Source organism: Python bivittatus, unplaced genomic scaffold (assembly GCF_059951505.1).
Source record: "Python bivittatus isolate LINGU-HERP-01145 unplaced genomic scaffold, Pbiv_v1 ctg000690_np1212, whole genome shotgun sequence".
NCBI classification, from domain to species: domain Eukaryota; kingdom Metazoa; phylum Chordata; class Lepidosauria; order Squamata; family Pythonidae; genus Python; species Python bivittatus.
The window spans coordinates 16,218,473-16,242,755 of NW_028277096.1; the positions used below are offsets into that span (position 1 = coordinate 16,218,473).

Consider the following 24,283-nt stretch of genomic DNA (forward strand, 5'->3'; position numbering starts at 1 on the left):
CTTTGATCTAAAAACATGATGCTATGAACATTTTGAAATAAATGGTCTTAGGAAAAAAAAGGACAGAAAGGTAAATATTTTTAGAGAATTCATAGAATCACAGAATCAAAAACAACCTCAATAGCAATATAGCCTGTTGACAATCCAGCACACTACATTTCTTGCAAAGGATCACCCACCATTAAGGTTGACAGAAACTTGGTCTATCAAGTTTTTCCTAATGTTTACTTATAGCTCTTCTTGTCATTTAAACCTGCTGCTTGTGAAAGTAACTGCTTAACATAGCAATTACAGGTCGTGCTTGCTTAACGACCATTCGTTTAATGATGATCTGGAGTTAACGACGATTTTGGGAAAAGTGCTTTACGACCCCCGCAGTCAAGCGATAGCAATTTGCGACATTATTTACGATGGTTGTTAAGCGAATCACCACATCATTAAGTGAATTCCGGCAAAAAAGTCCACAGGGGAAGCTGGATTCACTTAACGACCACATGATTCGCTTAACAACCATGTGATTCACTTAACGACCATTGTAAAAAATGTTGTAAAATTTACTCTGATTCGCTTAACAACCAAATAGCTTAGCGACCTAAATTCTGGTCCCTATTGTGGTCAGATAGCAAGGACTACCTGTACAAAAAATTCAGCTGAGGATCCCAGCCCCACCTTGTGAAAAACAGTTTGTCTCCCAAGGGGTTCTTGTAAAAATATATTTGTGTTAGGCAAGAAATTCTGAAAAGGCTTTTTTTCTTGGTGATGGTGGTGTGTGTGTGTGAATGTGTATTTTTAAATCTACCCAGCCACTCTCAAGTCATTATTGTATTCAAAAGGAGGTTATAAAAGACAGCACGAGGAACGAACAGTATATTCTAAGCATAAAATACGGCTAAAGAAAAACATCACTAATAAAATCAGCTGCAGTTCAGATGAACAAAACTAACTTATCTGAGTATGTGAAGCACAACACACATAGATGCTAACAACTTTAGTACTGCTTTTTTTTAAAAAAAGGAGGGGGGCTAACCTTGAAAAGCTGCCTATTCTAGTTCAGAGAGATGAAAATATACATAAGCAGCAAGGTTAACAATGATAAATTTAATATGAAAAAAATATATGGGAAAAGACAGACTATTAACTGTCCATAGCTGGCAGATTTCCTTCCATCCTTCCCTCCCTTCTCCCTCTCTTTCTCCCTTTCTCTCTCTTTTCCTTCCTTCCTTCCTTCCTTCCTTCCTTCCTTCCTTCCTTCCTTCCTTCCTTCCTTCCTTCCTTCCTTCCTTCCTTCCTTCTCCCTCCCTTTGTCCCTCTTTTCCTTCCTTCTTTCTCCCTCTCTTTCTCCCTTTATCTCTCTTTTCCTCCCTCCCTCCCTCCCTCTCTCCCTCCCTTAATGTCATTTGAGCACACACTGGGCTGAGGCCTTTTTTTTTTTAGGCATCAATACTGAACTGGGGAACTATACTGGCTCAAGAGGTGAAGTCTTGAAGACCTTGAAGACCCATAATGTCCTTTTAGCTTCATGGAGGACCCACTTGATTGCCTGAAGATACAACTAGGATGTCAGTTTTGGCCACCTTGTCATTCCTTTTCTGGGTAAGTGTGAAGGCTTCCAGAATAACAGCTATCACGATCAATGAGTAAGGAGAAATTTTCACTGAGGTTCTGTGGGCCAGATCTTTGGACAGGTCAGATCAGACCCAGAATCCTGAGATCTCCATTCTTTTTCACCCTCAAATCTACCAACTAGTTGCTTAAAATTTTCTTCATTTCAACACTACAATTTACATGATGAAGGAGTCATTTTGTAACTGCTCATTAAACCATTTCTGAGTTCCAACCATTTCTAACCTTGCCAGAATACTGTAATTCCACAGAATCTCCCAAAATATCTACTTTTTACCCACTCCTGATTCAAGTCTTTCAGACTCAAGAACTGAAAACTCAAGGGAAAAAAAAAAATAATCCAAAGATTGATTTGGTAGATCTCATCATCAGAAGCCAAGGACCTTTAGCGCAATACTTGGTCAGGAATACCAGAATCAGGTTAATACAATTAGACCAGTGTTTCTCAACCTTGGCAGATTTCAGATGGGTGGACTTCAACTCCCATGGTGGCTGGGGAATTCTGGGAGTTGAAGTCCACCCATCTGAAAGCTGCCAAGGTTGAGAAACACTGGATTAGACTGTTGGTCAATCTATTTTAGCACTTCTTAAAGAACAGCTCTTCCTTGTGTCAAGGGTCTGATAACTAGTTCCAGAGTCTTTCAGAGGGACACAGAAAGGTTCGCCGCTTGCTTCTGCCTATTAGATAAATTTTCTATTGCTGTCTTCTCTACAACCCACACAGATATCTAGAGATCTGAGGCTGTTTCCCAGTTCCTGCCATGCGCTCCCTTTCTATTGAGATTGCCAGCAGCTATTAATAGCCTTTAATGGACTGACACTTATGAACCGTTCCTCCGCCCCAGCAGCACGGATGTTACCAGAGCTCCCATAATCATTGCAATGACGGCAGCAGTCAGAACTTCAGAACAGGGCTGGGTCAGTTATAGAAGACAGAACCACAAACCGTGTCACTCTCGAGAGATGACGTCTGCGAGAGGAGTCATCCAGTTTTCTGTCCTATCAAGGTGGACTGTCCAGAGAAAGGCAGCTGGTAGATTGGTCAAAAATGGTGAGGGAGAAGAAAAAAGGAGGCTAAAACAAGAGAGACATGGAGATGGAGAAGCTGTTGTTCCACAAGCAACAAAAAGAAAACCCTGTTGTATTGACCTGGATTGAAACCATCATTTGAGTGCAGTGTCATAATGAACGTTTTGGAATAGGACTGGATGAACCCAGATTCAAGTCCATCCTCAACCACAAAACTCAACGAACACAGTCATGCAACATGCTTAATCTGGTTACTAGATTAAACCTGGGTTGGGGGGGCTTATGCAATACACAGAATCTATACACCCCCTAAACAGCCTGGGTTTGTGCAACATGCTAAGCTACAAAAAAGTTAACCAGGATTCACACTAATCTAGTTTTGCAAATATCAGGTGCAAGGGACTTAGGACACTACCTACTGACTTGGGACACTATCTACTCAGCCCAACCTACCTCACAGAGTTGTTACGGGGAAGTTAGAAGAGGGAGTGTTGTGTATGCCTGAAGAGAGATGGGATGGAAATCTAATAAATATGTAACAAACAGACGTACTTCAGCCAGAAAGCAATAGGCTAGGCCGTTTCTGCTTGCCCGTCTCCTCCTCTGACTATACGAACAACAAGAGAAAAGAAAAAAGATGACTAACAAAAGCAGTTTTTCTGCCCTCTCTATCCTGAGAGGTGGTGCATACTAGGCCAAGAAGAAGAGGCAAATTAAAGATTCTGACCATTACAGTGAAAAAGTGGAGAAGACCCTGCGTCTAAATGACCCCTAGTAGATCTGAAGGAGATGTCTGCATCTAAACATATCCCAATGTTGTACCGTATTTAGGGCCACAATCCCCAAACATTCATGCCATAATCAAAATATTCATCTTTAAGGCGCTCTAAGACTTCGTTACTGCTGCAAAGGTATGGACTTTGGAGATGCTCGCATGCCTGAAACATACAAGAAGGCATTTGGGCTTTGCAGGAAAAAAACATTCCAAACAGCTTCCAATAGTTGCAAGGAAATTCGGCTTCCCACGTCTTTCTTCGTCATCCACCTGAAAATGGGTGGAAAATGGGACACCAGATGGAAGATTGCCTAGAAACCTAGAAGAGACGTACGCACGCATGTGCGTACACACACACACACACACGCAAAATGGCTGCAACCTAATCTTCCTGCTGGTTTGCCGCACAGATGCATAACAAACCCTATTTGGAGAATTATTGGGCTAACTGCTGCTTTATAGGCAAGCTGGGAATATTTTGTCCCCAATATCTTTCCTGTCCCAGGAAGTGCTAAGTCAGAAAGAGACATGGAAAGACAGCAAGAAACATTTGTTGTTGTTGTTGTTCAGACATTAGCACAATGAGGGGCCTGGTGGCTTGAACCAGAGTTATAGCTGCTGCTTCCACCGAGAAAAAAACAGAGCTTTTTGGAATCACATTAAAATTCTAATTTTAAAACTCTGCACAATGCAGTGTCTGTGGAGGTTTTCAAGAAAAACCCAAGCAGGCTTATTTAATTGCCTCTGGCAGCAGTACTTCAAACAGGATGATTTTCTGCTGTCTGAGGGACGGTATACAGGAGGTAGGGTGGGGTGGAGGGAGAGAAGCGTTTTGTGAGCTGGCATCTTATTTTGTTGCTGGATTGTTAGCTAAACGAGTGTTCCCCAAGTAAAATGCTAACCTGGTTCTAAACCATCATGTTAAACCATAATGTAGCTTGTTTGGTTCTGCGTGTTGTGTGAATAGTGCATTATTCAAAAATCATGGCTAAGCAAAGAATTTATAGAATTCAACCCACTTTCCCAAAAAGTGTGTCCCAAGCCCCCCCCCACACACACAATCACTCAGAAGATAAAAAAATAAAGGAACATAATGTCATAACTTATTAGTCATATCTGATTAGTATCGTCAATATCAACTGAACAAAAGCTCTGCTAAATTTGTCGGAGAGGAAAGTTGTGTTTATTTTCCCCCATATACTGGCTGGTCCTTTCATGGACCTACAGTGCAGGAGGAGAACATAAATAAAAATATGGATTTGTAGTTCTTATCCATTTTAAAATGGAATATGGAAGGTATCATGCAGAATGATTTAGATTAAGCCAACTTTGGAGTCCTTGGGGTTCTCTGAGATGGTTGTTGTCTTGCAGATTACCCAGCTAGGTAACATCTCACAGTTCAATCCTAACATACATACTCTTTGATTGGTAAACCAACTTTCCCCTTCTGGTTGCCTCCTACGATGCTAGATTTCCACTTCTCAAATCCCCCAGCTCATTAAAATGAAGGCCTCATTAACAGCAAAAGCAGTCATTTGTTAATTGCATTTCTTCCTAATTTCATCCCTTCAACAACAACTCTAAGAGGTAGGCAGGTTGAGAGAGACTGGCTAGTCCAAATTCACCTTGTGAGCTCTGTGGTTGTGGGAAAGTGACCCTGGGTCTCCCTAGTCCCAGTCCAACACCTTAACCACTACACCACAGTGGTCTCCAAGTAGATGGAACATATATAAAAAACAGAACACCCAAGTCTATTTTTCAGTGGTCAAAGACCATCTTTCTCTGGTTTTAGAAATCATTTCCTGCATAACAAACGTAAAATCTAAGGCCACTCTTGGAATGAAAGATCACTATGAAGACTTTGGGGGCCAATTCCCTTTGTAATATTGTCTAAAATTAAAACAATATTTTGAAATGTAAGATAGTTCTCTTTGGCCCCTCTGATCCACTCTAAGGGAGATATCTGTGGTGGGGTCCCAGATACAAATTATAAAAATATGTGTATGGTGGAGAGAGAATGAGGCTGGTGGAATATGCGCTACATTCCACACCTATCGATTTTGTTGAAGCATAGCAGAACATCCATTCCAACTGAAAAAAACCAATTATGGTTTTTTGGAAGGCAGGCAGGCAAATACAACATAAGACCACTACCAACTCAGACCTTAAGCCTGTCTAATGCATCATTTTATTCAGAGTGGCCAACCTTTGGGGAGCCTGGGAGAGGTACATGACTTCAAAAGCATCTTCTCACTTAAGACTCCAAAAATCTGGTCTTAAGACACACAATCGAATGGAAATAATATAGATTTATCATAATGAATTGCCACTGAAGTTAACATTCTTCTCTGTGAATTTGTTCCTCTAAATCAGTGGCAACTTTAAGATATGTGGATTTCAACTCCGAGAATTCCCCAGTGGGAGTTGAAGTCCACTTATCTTCAAGTTGCTAAGGTTGAGAAACACTGCTCTAAATAAACTGAAGGTTGGTTGGCAGAACTAGAAGACAAGTTAGTTTGGTGTGAATTTTTCTATGAACCTATTCATTCTTCCCAAACCTATAAGCAAAACCAAAATGAAGTGATATTCCAAATTTGCGGAATGCAGAAAGTGACCATATTTCAGAAATAGCATATAAAAACAGATTATCTTCCAAAAAAGACTTTTGCGAAAGATAGGCACACTCCGAACAGATCAGGAGAAAGCCACGAGAAAATATGTTGCCCTTTCAAAGGGAATGTTATTTTGTCAAATCGGAAAGCTGATCTTGAAATTCACCCAAAAAAACCCAAAACATAACACTACAGGAAGCAGGAAACCCAGTGAAAATTAAAAGGCTTGTCCATCTCTAATCACCAGATCTTACCCTGGTAAATGTTACGCTCCTATGCTGGAAATGCATGGATCTGGATTGCCAACATGAGAAGGGGTTGAACTAGATCAGTGTTTCTCAACCTTGACCACTTTAAGATGTGTGGACTTCAACTCCCAGAATTCCCCAGCCAGCCATGCTGGCTGGGGAATTCTGGGAGTTGAAGTCCACACATCTTAAAGTGGCCAAGGTTGAGAAACATTGAATTAGATGACCTACCAGAACTCCCTGCCACTATGATTTTATGAAAGGCACCTGGTACCATCAACGTGTACAAGGGCAAACAAACACCCCACCCTACACACCCCACAAAAGTGACCACTTCCTTCCGACTAGCAGTTACATTTGCCAAGTAAGGAAGGTTGTGATGGCCTCCGATCGAGAACACAGAGCTAAGTCCTGTGCTTGCAACAAGTGACTCACTCAGATTGGAGGTGGGTGGGTATCTGAAATGGAACAAGCTTGCACGGTTCCCAATGAGACAGAAAACAAGCTAAATATATTATCCGGGAGTCAACGCCAAGGAAAATGCCATCTCTCCAAAACAGCTTGGCATTTCTTGGCCCAGTTGGTCATGGTGTGATCACAACACCTGACCTCACCTCCGTTGTCGAAGAGCAATTATTACAGGAACTTCCCCACGTTTCAGCCCAGAAGGTTGGGTAGTTTCCCAGAAGTAATTCAAAGAGCTTAGCAACAGTGAGCTGGCTGACAAAAAGGAGTTAACTTCTGCTCTTTCACTGAAGCACAATTAAGGACAGCTCATCCACGGCCAGGGCAACAAGAGAAATGAAGAAAGATTAGGTTTGGGATGGGGATGAACGGCAGGTTTAACTGCTAAAGCTGAGTTAAAGAGGCTTGACCTCTGGATAGGCTGAAGACAGGTTTGCACAGGCATGAATTCCTCGGTCTGCTTTCTAACACAATAACACAAATGCATGAAGCTAAGCTGGATGGTGTAGCAACTACAGGTAGTCCTCAATTTACAACTGTTTGTTTAACAACCATTCAAAGTTACAATGGTGATAAAAAAACTACTTATGACTGGTCCTCGCCCTTATGACCATCGTAGCATCCCTGCAGTCACATGATGAAAATTTGCGTGCTTGGCAACTGGCATGTATTTACGATGGTTGCAGCATCCACGTGATCACCATTTTTGACTTTCCCAGGGGGCTTCTGACAAACAAAGTCAATGGAGGAAGCCAGACTGCGTGATTCACTTAACGACCGTGGTGATTCGCTTAACAACTGCAGCAAAAATGGTAAAATTGGGGGTGACTCACTTATCAACTGCATTGCTTAGCGACAGAGATTCCAGTCCCTTGAAGATTAGATTATAAATGTAATGGGATATGTTTTGACAAAGAATTACTCCTACTTAATGTATTAAAAACTAGCACTTATGATAGTCTTACTATTCCTAAGACCAGAGATAGATTGGAAGTTATCTATTTTTCATATCTTTTTTCTTTTTCTTTGACTTTATCTCACTTTTTTTTTTCCTTTTCTTTATAATTTGTATTTTCAATTTCTTTTTCATTTCTAACTTTTAACTTTGTAACTTTAAAATTTCAATAAAATATTATTAAAAAAAAAAGAAGTTCCAGTCCCAATTGTGGTCATAAGTCGAGGACTACCTGTACATCCACAAAATTCCTTTGGTGACATTGAGTGAGGCTAATGGCTAGATCTGCACATCACCCTAAACCTTGGATCACCAATATGGTGCCCACCGCCATCTCTATGGGCCCTCACCTAAAAATAAATAGGAAGCTAGCATATAATACAGCAAAATATAATTTTATTTTCAAGGATGCTTCCAGGCCCTACACATTTTTGGAGGATTTCTTAGAAAATATAGAGAAGGCAAGCAGCAGTCTAACGCTTTGTTTGGAAGTGTGTGTGCACCTGTTACAAAGGTGATTTGTGACTGGCCAAGCCAAATACAACAGCCACAATTCCAGATGTGCCCCAGCAGCCCTCAAAAGTTGGGGACTCTGCAGTCAGAATCTGCCAATGATCGTCCAATATGTCAAACCATAAATAGCTGTTTGTTAACTGCATAGCTCAGTTCACACAATCAACTAAGCCTAGCCAAACCAAACCAAATCACATTATCATTTGCATTTGATTTGGAGATTTGTTTTTTGATGCTTGGGGTGCTGTTCACATAACTGTTGTACTATTGGGGTGTGCTGGGAGGTATGGAATAAATGTAGCTTGTAGGATGCTCTCTCCCTTCTAGTCAAAGAAGGATTGGAATGAAGAGATATAGCATCACATGGATATTTTGAGCCTAGGGGGTAGCAAAGGAGAAAGGACTGTGACCTTGGGCAAAATTCTAGTTTTACCTGCTTGATCACCCTAAATCCCCTGAGGGGCTTGCACCAAATCAACACCTAACTGTTGTCTGTATTGCAAGTATGTTTAACATGTTCTCTCATTCAACCATCGGTCTGGAAGAGAATATTTGGGACAAAGGGTTGTAACTGGGGGTCCAGGGATAGATTTCAAGGGATCCGTGAACTTGGATGGGAAAAAAAATTACAACTTTGTTTTCACTAACCTCTAACTGAAATAGAGCTCTTCATAAATAATGCATGTAGGCAACAAAGTGATTTACAGCCTCTGGAGACCAAAGTGGAAGAGAAAAAGAAGACCACCAGCAGCAAGGTAGATCAATTCAGTGATAGTGGCATTGGGAGATCTGAAGGACCAGGTTGGGGACAGATCCTCCTGGAGAAAATCTATTGATGTTGTCGCCAAGAGTTGACACAACTTGATGGCATCCCTCCCACCCACCCATCGATTTTGATCATTGCATTTGAGCATGATTGGTTTCCTTTGCAATACAATCAATATCTATTATTTTATTTTATGCATTTAAATATATTTTCCCAAGAATGGGTCCACGGGTTTCAGCAGACTCTCCAAAGAGTCCCTGGCGATAAAGATTAAGAATCTCTGATCTGAAACCTTCGCTCGTTGCCCGTTACTCAAGCAAAAAGATCAACCCTTCAGGAAGCACCTTTCATGCTCTGCATTGTTTTTTAAATTTATTTATTTATCGTATTTACATAGCCGCCCATCTCACATAAAAGTGGCTCCTTTATGTGAGATTATCCTATCTGGAAAGGATCTCTTACGATCGACATGCAGCGAAAGGAACAAAACTTTTTCTCCATCAACTTTTTTAAAAAAAGAAGCCGCTGCTGCTAAGGCAGGAATCTCTCTTTTTTTCCTTCCTTAAAACGATGACTCAGTAAAAAGCCACTAGCTTAGAACAGCAGGTGTCGATCAAATCTAATAACTTTCAACGCCATGCAACCACGAACCCAAATGATCCCCTCCAACGGATTGCAAAGCGCACACTGAGTCATTAGACATCCTGAGGTGAGATGTGGGCCCATCTCGCCTGGTTTTCCTACGTAAAGACCGAACAGCAATCCAATCTGGCATCTTCACAGATTTGCTAGGCTAAGCTAAATCTCAGAAATCTGAAATGCCAAGTGTAAAAGAATGGCTGGCGATGAGAAGCAAGGCAAAAAATTTCACTTAGGACAGAGGACAAGCTTCCAAAAGGTAGTAACTACCATATATATTCATGGATAAGCCCATCCGTGGAGAAGCCGACCCTCAAATTTTTAACCCAGATAATGTGAAAAATGCGCCACTGGCAGATAAACTGTGTTTTTCATGGTATTTTGGTTAAAAATGTGAGGGTGCTTATCCACAGATGGGCTTATCCACCAGTATATACAGCAGTGTTTCTCAGCCTTGGCCACTTGAAGATGTGTGGACTTCAACTCCCAGAATTCCCCAGCCAGCCATGCTGACTAGGGAATTCTGGGAGTTGAAGTCCACACATCTTCAAGTGGCCAAGGTTGAGAAACACTGATATATGGTACATAGAGAACCGAGTTTCATTCACAAGATTTTGGTAAACTAAGGCTACTCCCAATGTAAGAGAAGTAGGCTTCCTCTCACTTAATGGGGGATTTTTTAAATTTCTTCCCTCTTCCCCAAATCCGCCCCCAAAGGTTCCCTAACTCTCCAGAGCAGATTCTGGGGTTTCAGAGAGGGGATACAAATTCTTGCATTGGGGTACCTAATCAGGATTAGATAAAGTCCTTAGTTTATTAATGTCAAGTCTATGCTCACGTTTAAGGATTTGGAAGGACTGTAATGTACAACATTGCTTCAATTAAGCATCAGCAATAGCTTATATATGACACAGAGGTTGATCCCCGCCCCCCAAAGCTAAGAAGAGTCAACCCTAGTCCACCAAGATATCTAAAGCCTGTAAACAAGGATGAGAAATAAAATTTAAGAAATCCTGGAGGAAGTTAATACAAAACCATTTCTGTACTGCCAAGAACTATGCCATCCATGTAGATTTATTTATTTATTTATTTATATTCAAATTTGGACACCGCCCATCTCACAAGAAAGTGATGATGGTGATGGTGATGGCCTTCAAGTCAGTGTTCACTCCTGGCAACTGCCTGGACAAGTCCTTGCAGTTTTCTTGACAAATTTCAGAAGTGGTTTGCCATTGCCTCCTTCCTAGGGCTGAGAGAGAGTGACTGGCCCAAGGTCACCCAGCCGGCTTCATGCCTAAGGTGGGACTACAACTCCCAGTCCCCCGGTTTCTAGCCTGGTGCCTTAATTATTACACCACGTAGTTACCAGCATTCAACTCAAGGGAGTCTTATTTTATTTTTTAATCACTCGCAAATACTGCATAAGGCTGAACTATACTTACCCTCAATGTTTTCCAGTGTACAGACTGTAAAATCATACTGTTAATTTGGGATAACGTTGCTTGTAATTCTTGTGCACCTTTTTTTTTTTTTTTTGTAATTGTAACAGTAAAAATAACAATCCCAATATCTGAACCAGAACCTTTCCCATAGGTCAGTGTTGTCCAAACTTGGCCACTTTAAGATGAGTGGACTTCAACTCCCAGAATTCCCCAGCCAGCCATGCTGGCTGGGGAATTCTGGGAGTTGAAGTCCACTCATCTTAAAGTGGCCAAGTTTGGACAACACTGCCATAGGTGGAATATACATTCTTGGAAAAGTTCAGCAAGGTGGGGACAACAATGAGCTACACCACACCTTTGTTGGGAACTACCTGAAGCCTCTTATCCAGCCTTCCCCAATTTGGTGCCCTTCAGCTCTGCGGAGGCTTCCCTAAGCTGCCGTTATCCTTTCCATCTTGCAATGCGGGGGCACATAAAAATATTTCCGCATACAAGAAGAACAGTCTCAAACCACATGGATGCTCATCGCTGTTTCCGCAAAAGCAGGAGCACAAAGCTTGCACATCACTGTGGTGATCAAATCCTAGATTTCTACTTTGACTCATTTCAGATATAACAGAAAGCTACATCTTTTATACTACCTATTGTTAGAAAACTTGGTTCATTTTATGACCACGAAGTGGCCAGACTTCTTCTTTGGGACCAATGTTTGATATATCCAAGAAGGCTGCAACATTTTTTATCAATAACTATGGTTTATAGATTCAGACACATAATGCGAAAACCCAGTTCTCTGGAGAAGGCTCTGATGCTGGGAAAGGTGGAAGGAAAGAGAAGAAGAGGATGATCAGCAGCAAGGTGGATGGGGACAGATCTTCCTGGAGAAAATCTATCTGTGTAGTTGTTAAGAATCAACACTGACTTGATGGCATATAATCAATCAGTCAATCAATGTGAAGACCCAGCTCTCTGGAAAAGGCTCTCTGGGAAAGGTGGAAGGAAAGAGAAGAAGAGGACGACCAACAGCAAGGGAGGGACTCAGTTACAGCGGTGATGGGGGCACCATTGGGAGACTTGAAAGACCAGGTCAGGGACAGATCGTCATGGAGAAAATCTATCTATGAGGTTGCTAGGAGACGAAAACAACTTGATGGCACATAATAAATCAATCAATGGTTTATAGAAGCTGCTTGATGTCCTATTCATATTACTAATTGCCTCATGCCTGTCCTACACTTTTTAAAAAATATAGGTACCGAATATACTCATGTACGAGCCCATCTGCAGATAAGCCAACCCTCAAATTTTTAACCAAAATACTGTGAAAAATATGCCACCCATGGATAACCAACCCTCAAAATGTTTGTATGTTTTAATTTTCACAGTTGGCTTAACCGTGGGTAATCCATGGATTACCTATTTTTCATGGTATTTTAGTTAAAAATTCAAAGGTCAGCTTATCCACAGATGGGCTTATTTGCAAGTATATATGGGATACAAGGGTACTTTAAAAAAGTATTACCATATATACGTATCTGTGGATAAGCTGAAGCCAATTTTTCTGGTGCATGTTAGCACCTAAAATTCTTGGCTTATTCCCAAGTATATACAGTGTCTTATATGCTGTATCTAATCTATTTTTAATTATGGATCTTGGACTGTAAATAAATAAATTTCAATTTCAGCAACATCAACACATCAGGGCAAACCACAGGTTTGTACAGCTCCCCTCTCCTCCCTTTCATTTTTCAAAGTCCAATGGGAGAGACTCCAAACTTTCACTACTGCATTTCAAACCATGGTTTGGGAGACCGTGATTTCTTTTTACTACAATGAAAGAGAACCAAGAAATGTTTTATTTCAGAACCTGACTTGTTCTCTCTAACTGCAGTTTAAATAAACCATCATGGCATCTGACTGCAATGGTAATTTAGCCCTGGAATGACAGCTTCTGATTTCACAGCTGTGAAAATTTTTTTGAATGAAAAAAGGGAGAGGAGAAGGAAAAAATAGCTCAGAACCAGTTAAAAATAAATGGTCATTGTGTCTGGATTAAGCAAGTGTTTCCTCCTGTGCACTTGTATTACTCCAAAGTGAGACAGAAAAAGTCATAAACCCTATTTTTGTTTCTCCCTTGTCTTCTTTCACTACCAGTAGGAGAAAAAAAAATTACTATTTCCAGAATATCCCAATGCTCTATTCAAAGAAAAGGATGAAAATCTTTGCCCTGTGATTTTGTGACTTGGCTGTGAAAATGGATTGCTCTCAGAAAGAGAATTAAATAAGCAAATTCTGGGCAGAACAAGACATCGATCAAACCCTTCGATAGCTCAATGCAACAGGAATTTCAGCCCATCATGATTCTTGGTTTACCAGATTTTGTAGAGTTGGATGGCGGAGGTTACATAGGACGATGAAAGAAAAACATAATAAACCAATTACACAGAAATGAAGATAAAGCAAACCAGAACGCAATATGATACTAAAATATTAAATATGATGCCTATGAAAATTCTAACCGAAACCCAAAATACTAGAATACTAGAGTATTAAAATACAAAGATACTGAAATGCTGTTTCTCTCCAGAGCAGTGTTTCTCAACCTTGGCAACTTGAAGATGCATGGACTTCAACTCCCAGAATTCTGGGAGTTGAAGTCCATGCATCTTCAAGTTGCCAAGGTTGAGAAACAATGCTCTAGAGCATCTTGTCCTCTCTTCGGTCAAAATGGGCTTACCAGGCAGATCACCATGGGGAATTTTGGATTCGCCAAGAAGGCTGGCCTGCTTTGGCTCTGCTCTTCTCGTTGCCGACCCTACTGTTAAAATAAAATCCCACGGTCCTTTCTCCAGACTCTGACCTCAGCATGCTTGAAAGGCTATGGAGCGGTCATTCTTGGAGTCTGAGCTATCCAATAACCGGAGGACTAAAACGTCCCACTGGGGTGGCATAAAATTGCTTATTTTATTTATTAGATTCATACATAGCACCTTCTCCTCTCATTTTTTCCCATAAAAAGGCCGTGTGGTAGGATAGGCTGAGAGAGACTGACAGGCTCCAAATCACTAAGTGAGCTTCCATGGCTCAGGGTGACACGAGTCTCCCATTCTTGGGGTACCCCCAACCAGCCCACCCAACTGGATTTCAGAAGAGACCGTGGGACAAAATAGCTCAATGTGTATCTATTTATTAGACTGGCCTCCTGCCTCGACTGCAGGAACTCAAAGGGTTATTTATTTTTTATTTACTTTTATTTATATATCAAATTTGTCACCGCCCATCTCGTTAAAAACAACTCTGGATGGTTTACAAAGCAGTTAAAATCAATTCAAAATACAATGTAAAAAGATCCTGAACAGAGAGAAAATAAATAAAATCCAAGAATGGATGTTAAATTGGCAGTAACTCAGGGAGTGTCATCAAGGCGCCAGCCACCTCCAGGATTGGGTAAAATTCTTGTTGCCCCATGCAAGCTGGCAGAGACAGGTCTTTAGTCCTTTCCAGAAAGCCAGGAGGGTAGGGGTCCGCCGCACCTCTGGGGGGAGAATATTCCAAAGGACAGGGGCAACGGCAGAGAAGGGTCTCCTCCTGGGCCCGCCAGCCGACATTCTCTCATTGATGGGTCAGCAACATGCCCTGCCTGACCGGGTGGGACGGGTTGATGTGATGGGGGTGAGATGGTCCCTCAGGTTATCATTTCATTTTATCATTTTATCTCCAAAACAACAACCCTGTGAGGTAGGCTGAGCTGAGAGAGATGTACTAGCCAAAAGTTCCACAGGAAGCTTCTGAGGCTGATGGGGGGTCCCCGTGGTCTTAGTCTAACACCTTGCCCACCACGTCACCCTGGCTGGGGTTTGTTCTATCAAGCTGTACTCACATAACATAATGAACGACAAGCCAGCCAACCATATTTCAACCCACGTGGCTCGCTTAGGAGCCTACTTTTCATGCCAGAGAATCGGGTTGAGTAAATGACAGTTCTAAATTCAGGTAAGCAGGTTGTGTGAATGTCTGCTGGGGACATGAGACAGGGATTCTGAATATACCGCTTGGCTCTCTCCTGGAGAGCTAAAAATACTGTGATACCACTGAGTGCAAAACGTGTTCACATGGCAGAAAAGTCATGAGGGCAGGGCCAGCAGGAGCCCCCCACACCCCTTACCGCACAGGGCTATTATGTGACTGCTGTCTTCATGTACAAACTTCCTGGTGACGGCTTCTTCCATTATTTGTTTGACCTGAAAAATAAAAATAATTTAAAAGGTTAGTAATAGGAAATGAAACTAAGTAGCCATAATGCCATCCTGAGTCAAACCAATGTTGGGTGTTCACATGGTGCTAAACCAGTGTTTTTCAACCTTGGCCACTTTAAGATGTGTGGACTTCGAAGTCCACACATCTTAAAGTGGCCAAGGTTGAAAAACACTGTGGTAAACCCTCGATGGGTCTAGCTTTGACTCTGGCTTAGCAGAATGCATAGTCAGAGCAGTGATTCAAAACAGCACAGTCCAAATAAAGCATTTACGTACATAGGCTTTTTTATTTTGCACAAGTCACAAAATAAAGTATTTTAAAGCATAATAAAACGGGTGGTTTAATTCCTGCCTTCCCTCACATCAGTGGCTTACACATGGATCACCCTTCACTATATCCACATTAAAAACAACCCTGTGAGGTAGGTTTGGCTGGAAGAGAGAGAGATTGGCACAAACTCAATTTGTTTCTATAGGTTTCCCAATTCTAATCAGGGAAAACGGAACAGGCATTTGCAATGGAGGAAAATTTGCAGCGAATGAATGAACACTTGCAACAAATGAATTTGTGCAACGAACAAACATTTATTTACAAGTTATGCAAAACCAAAGCAAAGAGATGCATTTGCATATCTCAGTAGAATGTGCTTAAAGATGGGGAAATATATGGAGAATTTTTAAAACGTGCAAGTACTGGTAGAAAGGTAGTAGTATCAGTTGCAAAAAACTCTACAATGGCTATGTATCAGCGTATGCTGCTGTCTTTGTTATATGGAAGTGAGAGCTGGGTTTGTCAGGAAAAACGTGACAGTAAGTGGAATGCAGTGGAGTGAGTTACTTAAGAAATGTGTGTGATTAAACAAGACGAGTTAGACCAAGAATGAACGGGGTCCAAATGAATGTGGATTGAATTCAAAAATGAGCGAGTGGTAAGCACAGGGAAGTGGTTTGGCCATGGAGAGAGAAAGAGTAAGGATCGAACTTTAAAACCAATATATGAAGGAAGAGTGAATGGGTTGAGAGGAAGACTCAGAAAGCTGAAGTTGGATGGAGCGGACGAGATCCTGAAAGAAGAGAGGTGAGACATTTAGAGAAATGCAATGTATGGACATGGTGTAAAAGCAACGATAGAAAGGTACTGAGACATATAAGGTATGGTGTGAGTGTAAACAAACGGCAGGTATGTTTCCTTTTATTTCCTTATCTCATGTCTTTGATTTCTTTGGCTAACCACTTCGTACTTCTTTTCTGTGCTCAGCATAATGTTGGTTACCCCAAACGTGAAAAGCATGATGGGTATGTTCAAATGTACTCTAGCCACCAGTTTCAAGTTATCTTTGTTGCCTTTATTTTGAAATCAGCATGAGTGGTCCAAGCACACTGGTGGAGGCAGTTTGGAAATGCTGAGGCATGACAGCCAATTCCACGAACATGTTCCAAGCCACGTGCCCCAAGGATGGGCAACCTGAGGCCCCAAAGTCCTTATGGGACCTCAAACCCTTTGTATACAACGCCTGGAATTCCTACTAACTATAATTAACGCCAACCTATTTAATTACTGGATTTTATACATCTCGCCATTTTTCTGAGACTCAAGTCACTGTATGTGGAGGGCTCTACCTCCAACAGCCTTCTCAGGTAGGTTAGGCTGAGACCAAGAGACTGGCTCAAACTCACTGACTTTCCATGGCTGAAGGCAGATCCAACCTGGATCTCCTCAGTTGTATCTAATACTTGAACTTCTACCTCACACTGGCTCTATGGCCTAAGTCATCCCTGAACCCATCCTATAAGGCCATCTAGAGCTGTATTATTTATATGTAAAAATATTTTAGTCCACCTTTCATTAAAAAAACATCCCAGAGTACCATGACTCATTCTCTTCCCGGCAATGACTTGCTAGGATTTTCAGCAGGGAATATTTTTTCATCATTTGCTCCAGATCCTTTTAACCGGAGATGCTAGAAATGGAATCTTCTTCAACCTCCCACACAGAAAACCAAGAGGTTGACTTAACATTGGAGGAAATCTATCAACTTAGATTGCTTATCTTCTAGCCCAGTATTACCTACTCTATCAGCATTGTCTTCACATACGCGCATGCACACACCCCACTCCAAATCACCTTCCAGCTTTCTTGATATAAGTAGCTGCATGGATTTTCCAGATAACAACCATATCTGGTGACAGCTTGGTAGCATCTCCTGAAATTGCTGCCATGTATCCTACATGGACATATCCCTGAAGTCACCACAGCTTGTTTTGTATTTTATCCTTCTTCAGATTTTGCACTGACAATTGTCAGAAGCAAAAACCCACCAGGATAACAAACTTTCAGGCACCATCTTTTCCAGAGAGACTGAAAAACAAACCGAGATAAGCATATTTGCAGTTGAATATAGGGCAGGGAAGAGAAAAGAAGGAGGAACTGGATCCTAGCTTAAACAGACTAGCTTTTACAAAGAGCAAACCTAAAGATCAGAGTTATGACACATTTACATTTCTTTGCCTGCTTTGGCAAAGAAGCTGTGTGAAAAAACAAAGGTGATCCACCTCCTGTTCCCTCAGATCATTCCTTGTCTTTCCAACTTCTGAGCTGTGAGTACCATTCATTACATCCAAAGAAAGCAATTGAACAGAGTTGCGAAGTATCTCCAAGGTTTGAGGAAATCCAAAATTTTGCAGAAGCCTAAAATATTTATTTTGAGGGGGGATAATAAAACAGGAGGGGAACACCCCCAAACCAGCCATAGAATGTCTATTGATGAGATATCTGAAATCCAGGGAGAGAAAAGGAACGCAATAACATTTTCTACAAAGTTGTATGGTTGCCTTCCTGGGACCTTGGAGCTGTGTCCTCCACACTAACAATTTGCTTACAGGATTTCTTATACATCAGAGAACAGCGGTTATTGGATAATCAGAAGGGACAATAAAATCCAATAAATATAAATAGCAACAGTCACCAGAGGCCTGATTCAGATTGCTCTTTGCTCAAAGCAGAGGAGCGTATGTCAAATGGCATGCAAAAGTAAACATCATTAAGAACCCTTAAACCTTTGGAATAGTCAATTTAAAAAAAAAATACAGCCCACATTGTTAGTCCATGGCGGGGGGGGGGACCTAGAGCAGCTTTAGTAACTTATTAGTCAGGAAGACCAACTAAAAGCCAGCAATTAGCAAAACAGTTGATATATTTCATTAGCTTTTTTTCTAATAAGAAAAAAATTAGGATTTCCTAGGAAATACTGCGGCATCCCATCTCCCAACCTATGTTTTGAAGACCATTGCTGGTTCTTGGGGACAGTATCAGTAGTGCTAGATTCAAGTGACAACATAACATAACAAAATATTAATAAATAAATGGCCAAGATTTGGTCATTCTCACCCTACATTTCTAAATACGTCAAGCAAAGTCCTCAGTAAAGTGGGAGACAGGTTCCTCTGGTCAACAGAGACAATTTTCCATCCAGGTTCTTTCAAATCCCAATTCTCTAGAGTGGTGTTTCTCAACCTCAGCAACTTTAAGATGTGTGGACTTCTTAAGATGTGTGGACCTTGCTGGCTGGGGAATTCTGGGAGTTGAAGTCCACACATCTTAAAGTTGCTGAGGTTGAAAAACACCGCTCTAGAGCTTCAGAGACAAAAATAACTTAACACTTGTGGTGTCCTTTAAATAGCCCATGGTTGAGAGGGAAAAAAACCCCACAGCCAACTTATCTTTGGCTGCAGTAACACTTGTGCCATTTGCCAATTTAAACAACAACAAAAAATCACTCAGCCAAGGATAATCTTGAACGGTTGGTTCCTTGCCATGCTCTATCGATCCAGAAGAGAGGGGAGAGTATCCTTCTGGACACAAGTTGCTTTGAAGCACAGAGAAATAGCAAGGGATGGGAACGTGGCTTTTTACAAAGTAGGTAAAGTAGGAAGCATTAGGCAGCCACCTGTAAATAGCAACCTTGAGAGAAGATCCGTGGAATCTTATTAAACTATGGGGTTAACAAGTCTCTTCCTGCTTGAACAAGGTTCATCCGTTCATTCTTTGCCTTGGCATCGTATCTAGTTACTTCAAGCTCTGTGCAGGGCCAGGTCAGCATCAAGGCAGTCAGTTTCCTCAAGTGACAAAAAGTTGCAAGGACAATGCAACCTGGAATTATGTTGCCTTTGGATAAGACCAGGTGCACGATGTGGGGACAAAGTTGTCCTCCCATAAAGCATGTCTTCCTCCCCTCCCCATTTCAGCTAGCGAGGAAGAAGACTAGTTGGGACCGCTAGACCCAACAATTTAATTTCATTTACTGTATTTACTTGCTGCTTAAAAATGAAGGATCTCTACAGCGTGTAGCTGCTATTTCTAACCTGGCATTCTTCAGTTATGTTGGCCTTCAACTCAAAGAGCAGATCAACAATCTGGAAAGCAATTAAATCAAATATGAAGACGGAAGATGTACATAAAGCAACTATGAAGGTACTATGAACATGCAATCTCAAAAAGAACATAAAAACAGCAATGGAAGTCAGTTCTGAAAATCTCACTGTGGTACCAAACACTCCTCAGACCCTAAGACTCCAGGGTATCAAATTTTAAAATTCCTAAAGGTCTAAAAAACAAAGCAACAAGAGTTTAAATGTTTAAAACAAGAGGGGGGGGGAATCCATTCTGTTACCCCAACAACCACAACAGCTGCATCTGCACAACAATTAAACAAAAATCGGGATAATAAATCACAAGTATAGTAGATCCTAACAAACACATTATACTTAGAAGTGTGAACAAGACCATCATATTAAGACACAATACAATTTGTTTGCATTGGCTTAGGGGCCCATGTGAACCCCATCAACCTAAGCACCACATCTGTGGTGGTGCCACTCAAAAGACTCCAATCATTTACCCCCACAGTTTTAAACGTGGCTATTTGTTCTGCTATAAACACTGGAAGAAGAAAAGGAAAGGGCAGGAACTACATATCATTTGGGTGGGATACTAGCATCACAGATAAATTCTCTTTGCTCTTAGATACCAGTAACTTTGGAGAGCACCAACACATATCTCCCAAAGAATATCAACCAGGTGTCGAGAAGACCGATATGGAGAGCCTTGACCAGTCCTTCTCAGTCTAAGATCTACAGTGAGTTCTATGCTTCCAGATGAAACAAAATACTCTATAAAGTTGGTCAAAAGCCTTAAAAAAAAAAAAAGAATCAAAACTCAAAAAGGAAATCCACCAGTGCCATGAAGCTCCAGTTCTGCTGCCCTCTACCATTAAAATAAAAACAAGGGAAGCCACTTAGATCTAGAGACTCCATGTCCCTTGCCCCTTCTGATTCTGAGGTTACTAGCCATGCTTGAACTATTAGATGTTAAAACATGCATTTTTTTGGATTTTTAATCCACTATTCATACAGGAGCTCAGGATGGTGTACATTATGCACCCTCCTCCTATTTCCTTGTACAACATCCCCATGAAGTAGCTTGGGCTGAGAGAGAATGACTGACCAAAGTTATCCATTGAATGTCTTATGGCTGAGAATGGGACTTGAACCTGGGTCATCTAGATGCCAGCCCAGTACACACTTGCTTTCTCCAATTTTGCCACCCACAACAGGACCATCTCCAATGATCTTAGTGGTTGACCAAGTCAACCATCAACCCTGCTCAGTGTCCACAATCCAAGTGACAGTCCTTACAAATTAAAAGTTCTGAAATAGTTCCATCGTAACCACCTTCCTGAACTCCAGCAGAAAGATGGAGAAGTCTATACAAGAGGGACAAACATTGTCTTCTACTCTGTGAACCTCATATATTGGGGGTGGGTGGGTGTCACCTTAACAACCCTACTCAAGGCAAGCAGATCAGCTGGTCAGTTCAGCTGAAGACAGCTGGCGTCATAAGGATTACAGAACAGCTTTCTTCTATGGCATTTTTGCACCTAATAATTTAAGAGATGCTCTTGTGTGTCTGGAGATAGTTAATGGCCATGAAATCTAGCAGTGTGGATAACCCTGATCCTCCATGAATCTGTCTTGCCTCCTTTTAAAGTCATCTAAATCAGTGGCCATCACCCCATCAGATAGGAGTGCAGATTAAACGTTGGAGAAGGGAGGTTTGGAAATCTGGTTGGAAAAAAATAAATTATGGCTATTAAGTGCTTTTTGTAGATGCCTGGGGGTGGAGGGAGACAACTGAAGGGAAGGGTTTTCAGTGACAGAGTCCATTCTTTCCTGGGAGGTAGGTCTGTGTGTTGCCATTTTTTAGGGGTTACAAAACCCCTACCCCTAATCACAGCATTGGAAGGGATCTTGGAGGTCTTCTAGTCCAACCCCCTGCTCAAGGCAGGAGTCCTCATACCATCTCAGACAAATAGTTGTCCAATCTTTTCTTGAAGACCTCCAGCGATGGAGCACCCACCACTCTGGGAGGCAAGCTGTTCCACCACTTAATACTGTCAGGAAATTCCTCCTGGAATTTGGATCTTCCTCTGATGAGCTTCCACCTATTGCTTCTTGTCCTACCCTCAGGTACTATGGGGAATAAATCCACGCCCTCTTCCCTGTGGCAGCCCTTCAAGTATTTGAAGACCGCTATCATGTCTCTCCTCAGTCTTCTCTTTGTTAAGCTAAACACCTACTTCCTTTAGCTGTTCTTCATAGGATTTAGCCTCCAGACCCCTTATCATCTTCGCTGTTTTTCTCTGCACTCTTTCTAAGGCCTCAGCATCTTTTTTGTATTGTGGTGACCAGAACTGGACACAGTATTAAAAATGTGGCCTCACCAGTGTAGCATAGAGTGGTACTATCATTTCCCTAATCTTGATACTATCCCTCTGTTTAGGCAGCCCAGGATTGCATTGGCTTTGTTGGCAGCTGTAGCACACTGCTGACTCAAACTTAAGTGGTGGTCCACCAGGACACCTAGATCCCTCTCATCGGCACTACTGTTGATCCAGGTACTGCCTATCCTGTACCTGAGCATCTGGTTTTTCCTGCCTAAATGCCCGACCTTACTGTTCTCTCCATTGAACTGCATCTTGTTGGATAGGGCCCAATGCTCAAGTCTGTCAAGATCCTTCTGAATCTTGAATTTATCTTCTGAAATGTTAGCAATTCCCCCCAGCTTTGTGTCATCCGCAAATCTGATGAGTGCCCCTTCAATCCCTTCATCTAGGTCATTTATGAAGATGTAGAAGAGCGCTGGGCCCAAGGCAGAACCTTGAGGTACCCCATTGCATACTTTCCTCCACGTAGACAAGTTCCATTAAGGTGAGTGTGACTGCTCAGCCAACTTCAAATCCATCTGGTAGTGGTACTACCTTATCCCACATTGTCCTATCCTACCAAGTAGTAGGCTGTGGTCTACTTTATCAAAGGCCTTACTAAAATCTAAGTATACTGTATCCACGGCATTTCCTTGGTCCCCTAATTTAGTCACTTTATCAAAGAAAGCCTTAAGATTTGTTTGGCATGACCTGTCCTTAATCAACCCATGCTGGCATTGCGTTTGTATCAGCTAGCCCTGCTTTTATCTTCACAATAAACCTGTGAGCTTCCAGGTTAACTGCACATTTATTCTCTGTGCATGGATTCCTAGATGGTCAACATAACATCACCCGCAGGCAATTGCCCGCAGGCACTTCTATGTGTTGGAGGAAGTGAGCCACAACTTGCTTTTTAATAAAATGTGTTGGTTGGAAAAGGTGCTACCAGACTCTTCCTGATTTTCGGCTGCCGTAGACTTAATGCCAGTCTCCTCCTACGCTGTCCACAGGCAAGAGCACCAGCATGCTTCGAGCATGCCACAAGGCTTACCAAGAATGAACCCCAGGGAGGAGTATGTGAAAAACCATGCTGGCTGGGGAATTCTGGGAGTTGAAGCCACACATCTTAAAGCTGCCAAGGTTGATAAACACTACTGTAACACTCTGTCACATGCCTCTGTGTTATATTTTATCATTCAGCACTGATCAAAATTGTCTTGAGGCCACTTGGCAGTGAGAAATAATGACGAAAATGAAATCTATCTCTTTCCTGATGCTGTTTAAGCAGCTGAAAATCATGCACAGTGAAGATTTTCTTCCAGAGAAATTACAAAACCAGATTAGCTTTGGGGGGGAGGGGCCTAAAGCGGAGTGGGTGGAAAATTGACATTTAATTTGAGTTTTGGAAAAGCACCATTTGTTCCTGCTGCAGAGTTCTTGAAAAAGCTCAAGGAAATATACCATCCAATCCATTCTCTTTAAATCAGGTAAATAAGCTGTTGAGGTTTGATTCTGGTTATTGGTTTTCAATCTACCGCCCCAGACCAGTTTTGATGGAAGAACTTTAATTTTCCAGATAGAAAATACGTTGATTTTTTTTTTTTTTGAAAAAGCAAACAAAACATAATTCCCCAGGCATTGCGTCCACGATGTTAGGGGACTTCATTCTGGGAGTTTGAGTATATGTGGTTATGCTGCAATTATGTGATTTAGGTTTTTTGTTATCGGGGTTCTTGTTGTTGACATTGGGATACTGTGATTTGTTTTATAGTTGTACACTGCCCGGAGTTGCATTTTTGCGAGTTGGGCAACCATGCGCATTTTAAAATAAATATAAATAAACAAATACCTCGCTCCAGCGAACCAACTGATTTAAGTATAAATTGGTCTTTGAATTCAAAACACTGCATACCATAAAATAGGGCGAAATTATTATTTACTTTATTAGTTCCATTTATACCCCAACTTTGTTCCAAAAGCTTAAGACTGCACCTATAGCATTTTCCTCCTGATTTTATCCTCACAGTGATCCTTGGTCATAGATTAGGCCTACATGGGAATTTCCACCTGGGTTTCTCCAGCACTAATCCAAGACCCTAACCCAGCGTTTCTCAACCTTGACAACTTTAAGATGTGTGGTCTTCAACTCCCAGAATTCTCCAGCCAGCATGGCTGGCTGGGGAATTCTGGGAGTTGAAG

At 41.6% G+C, this 24,283-nt stretch overlaps 1 protein-coding gene and 1 pseudogene across 11 annotated transcripts in view; one reads left to right on the forward strand and one right to left on the reverse strand.

Moving 5' to 3' along the window:
- The window catches only part of SGSM2 (small G protein signaling modulator 2), a 131,640-nt gene that overhangs the window by 89,757 nt on the left and 17,600 nt on the right, over positions 1-24,283 (reverse strand). For all 11 annotated transcript variants that reach the window (XR_015798157.1, XR_015798158.1, XM_088152240.1 and 8 more), the window contains exon 2: positions 15,233-15,308. Coding sequence is in view for 9 of the 11 variants with exons in the window: in XM_088152240.1 (XP_088008366.1) it covers positions 15,233-15,308 (76 nt within the window). In the remaining 2 variants the exon portion in view is untranslated. The remainder of the gene's footprint in view (positions 1-15,232; positions 15,309-24,283) is intronic.
- Positions 16,058-22,588, forward strand: LOC148214387 (uncharacterized; annotated as a pseudogene).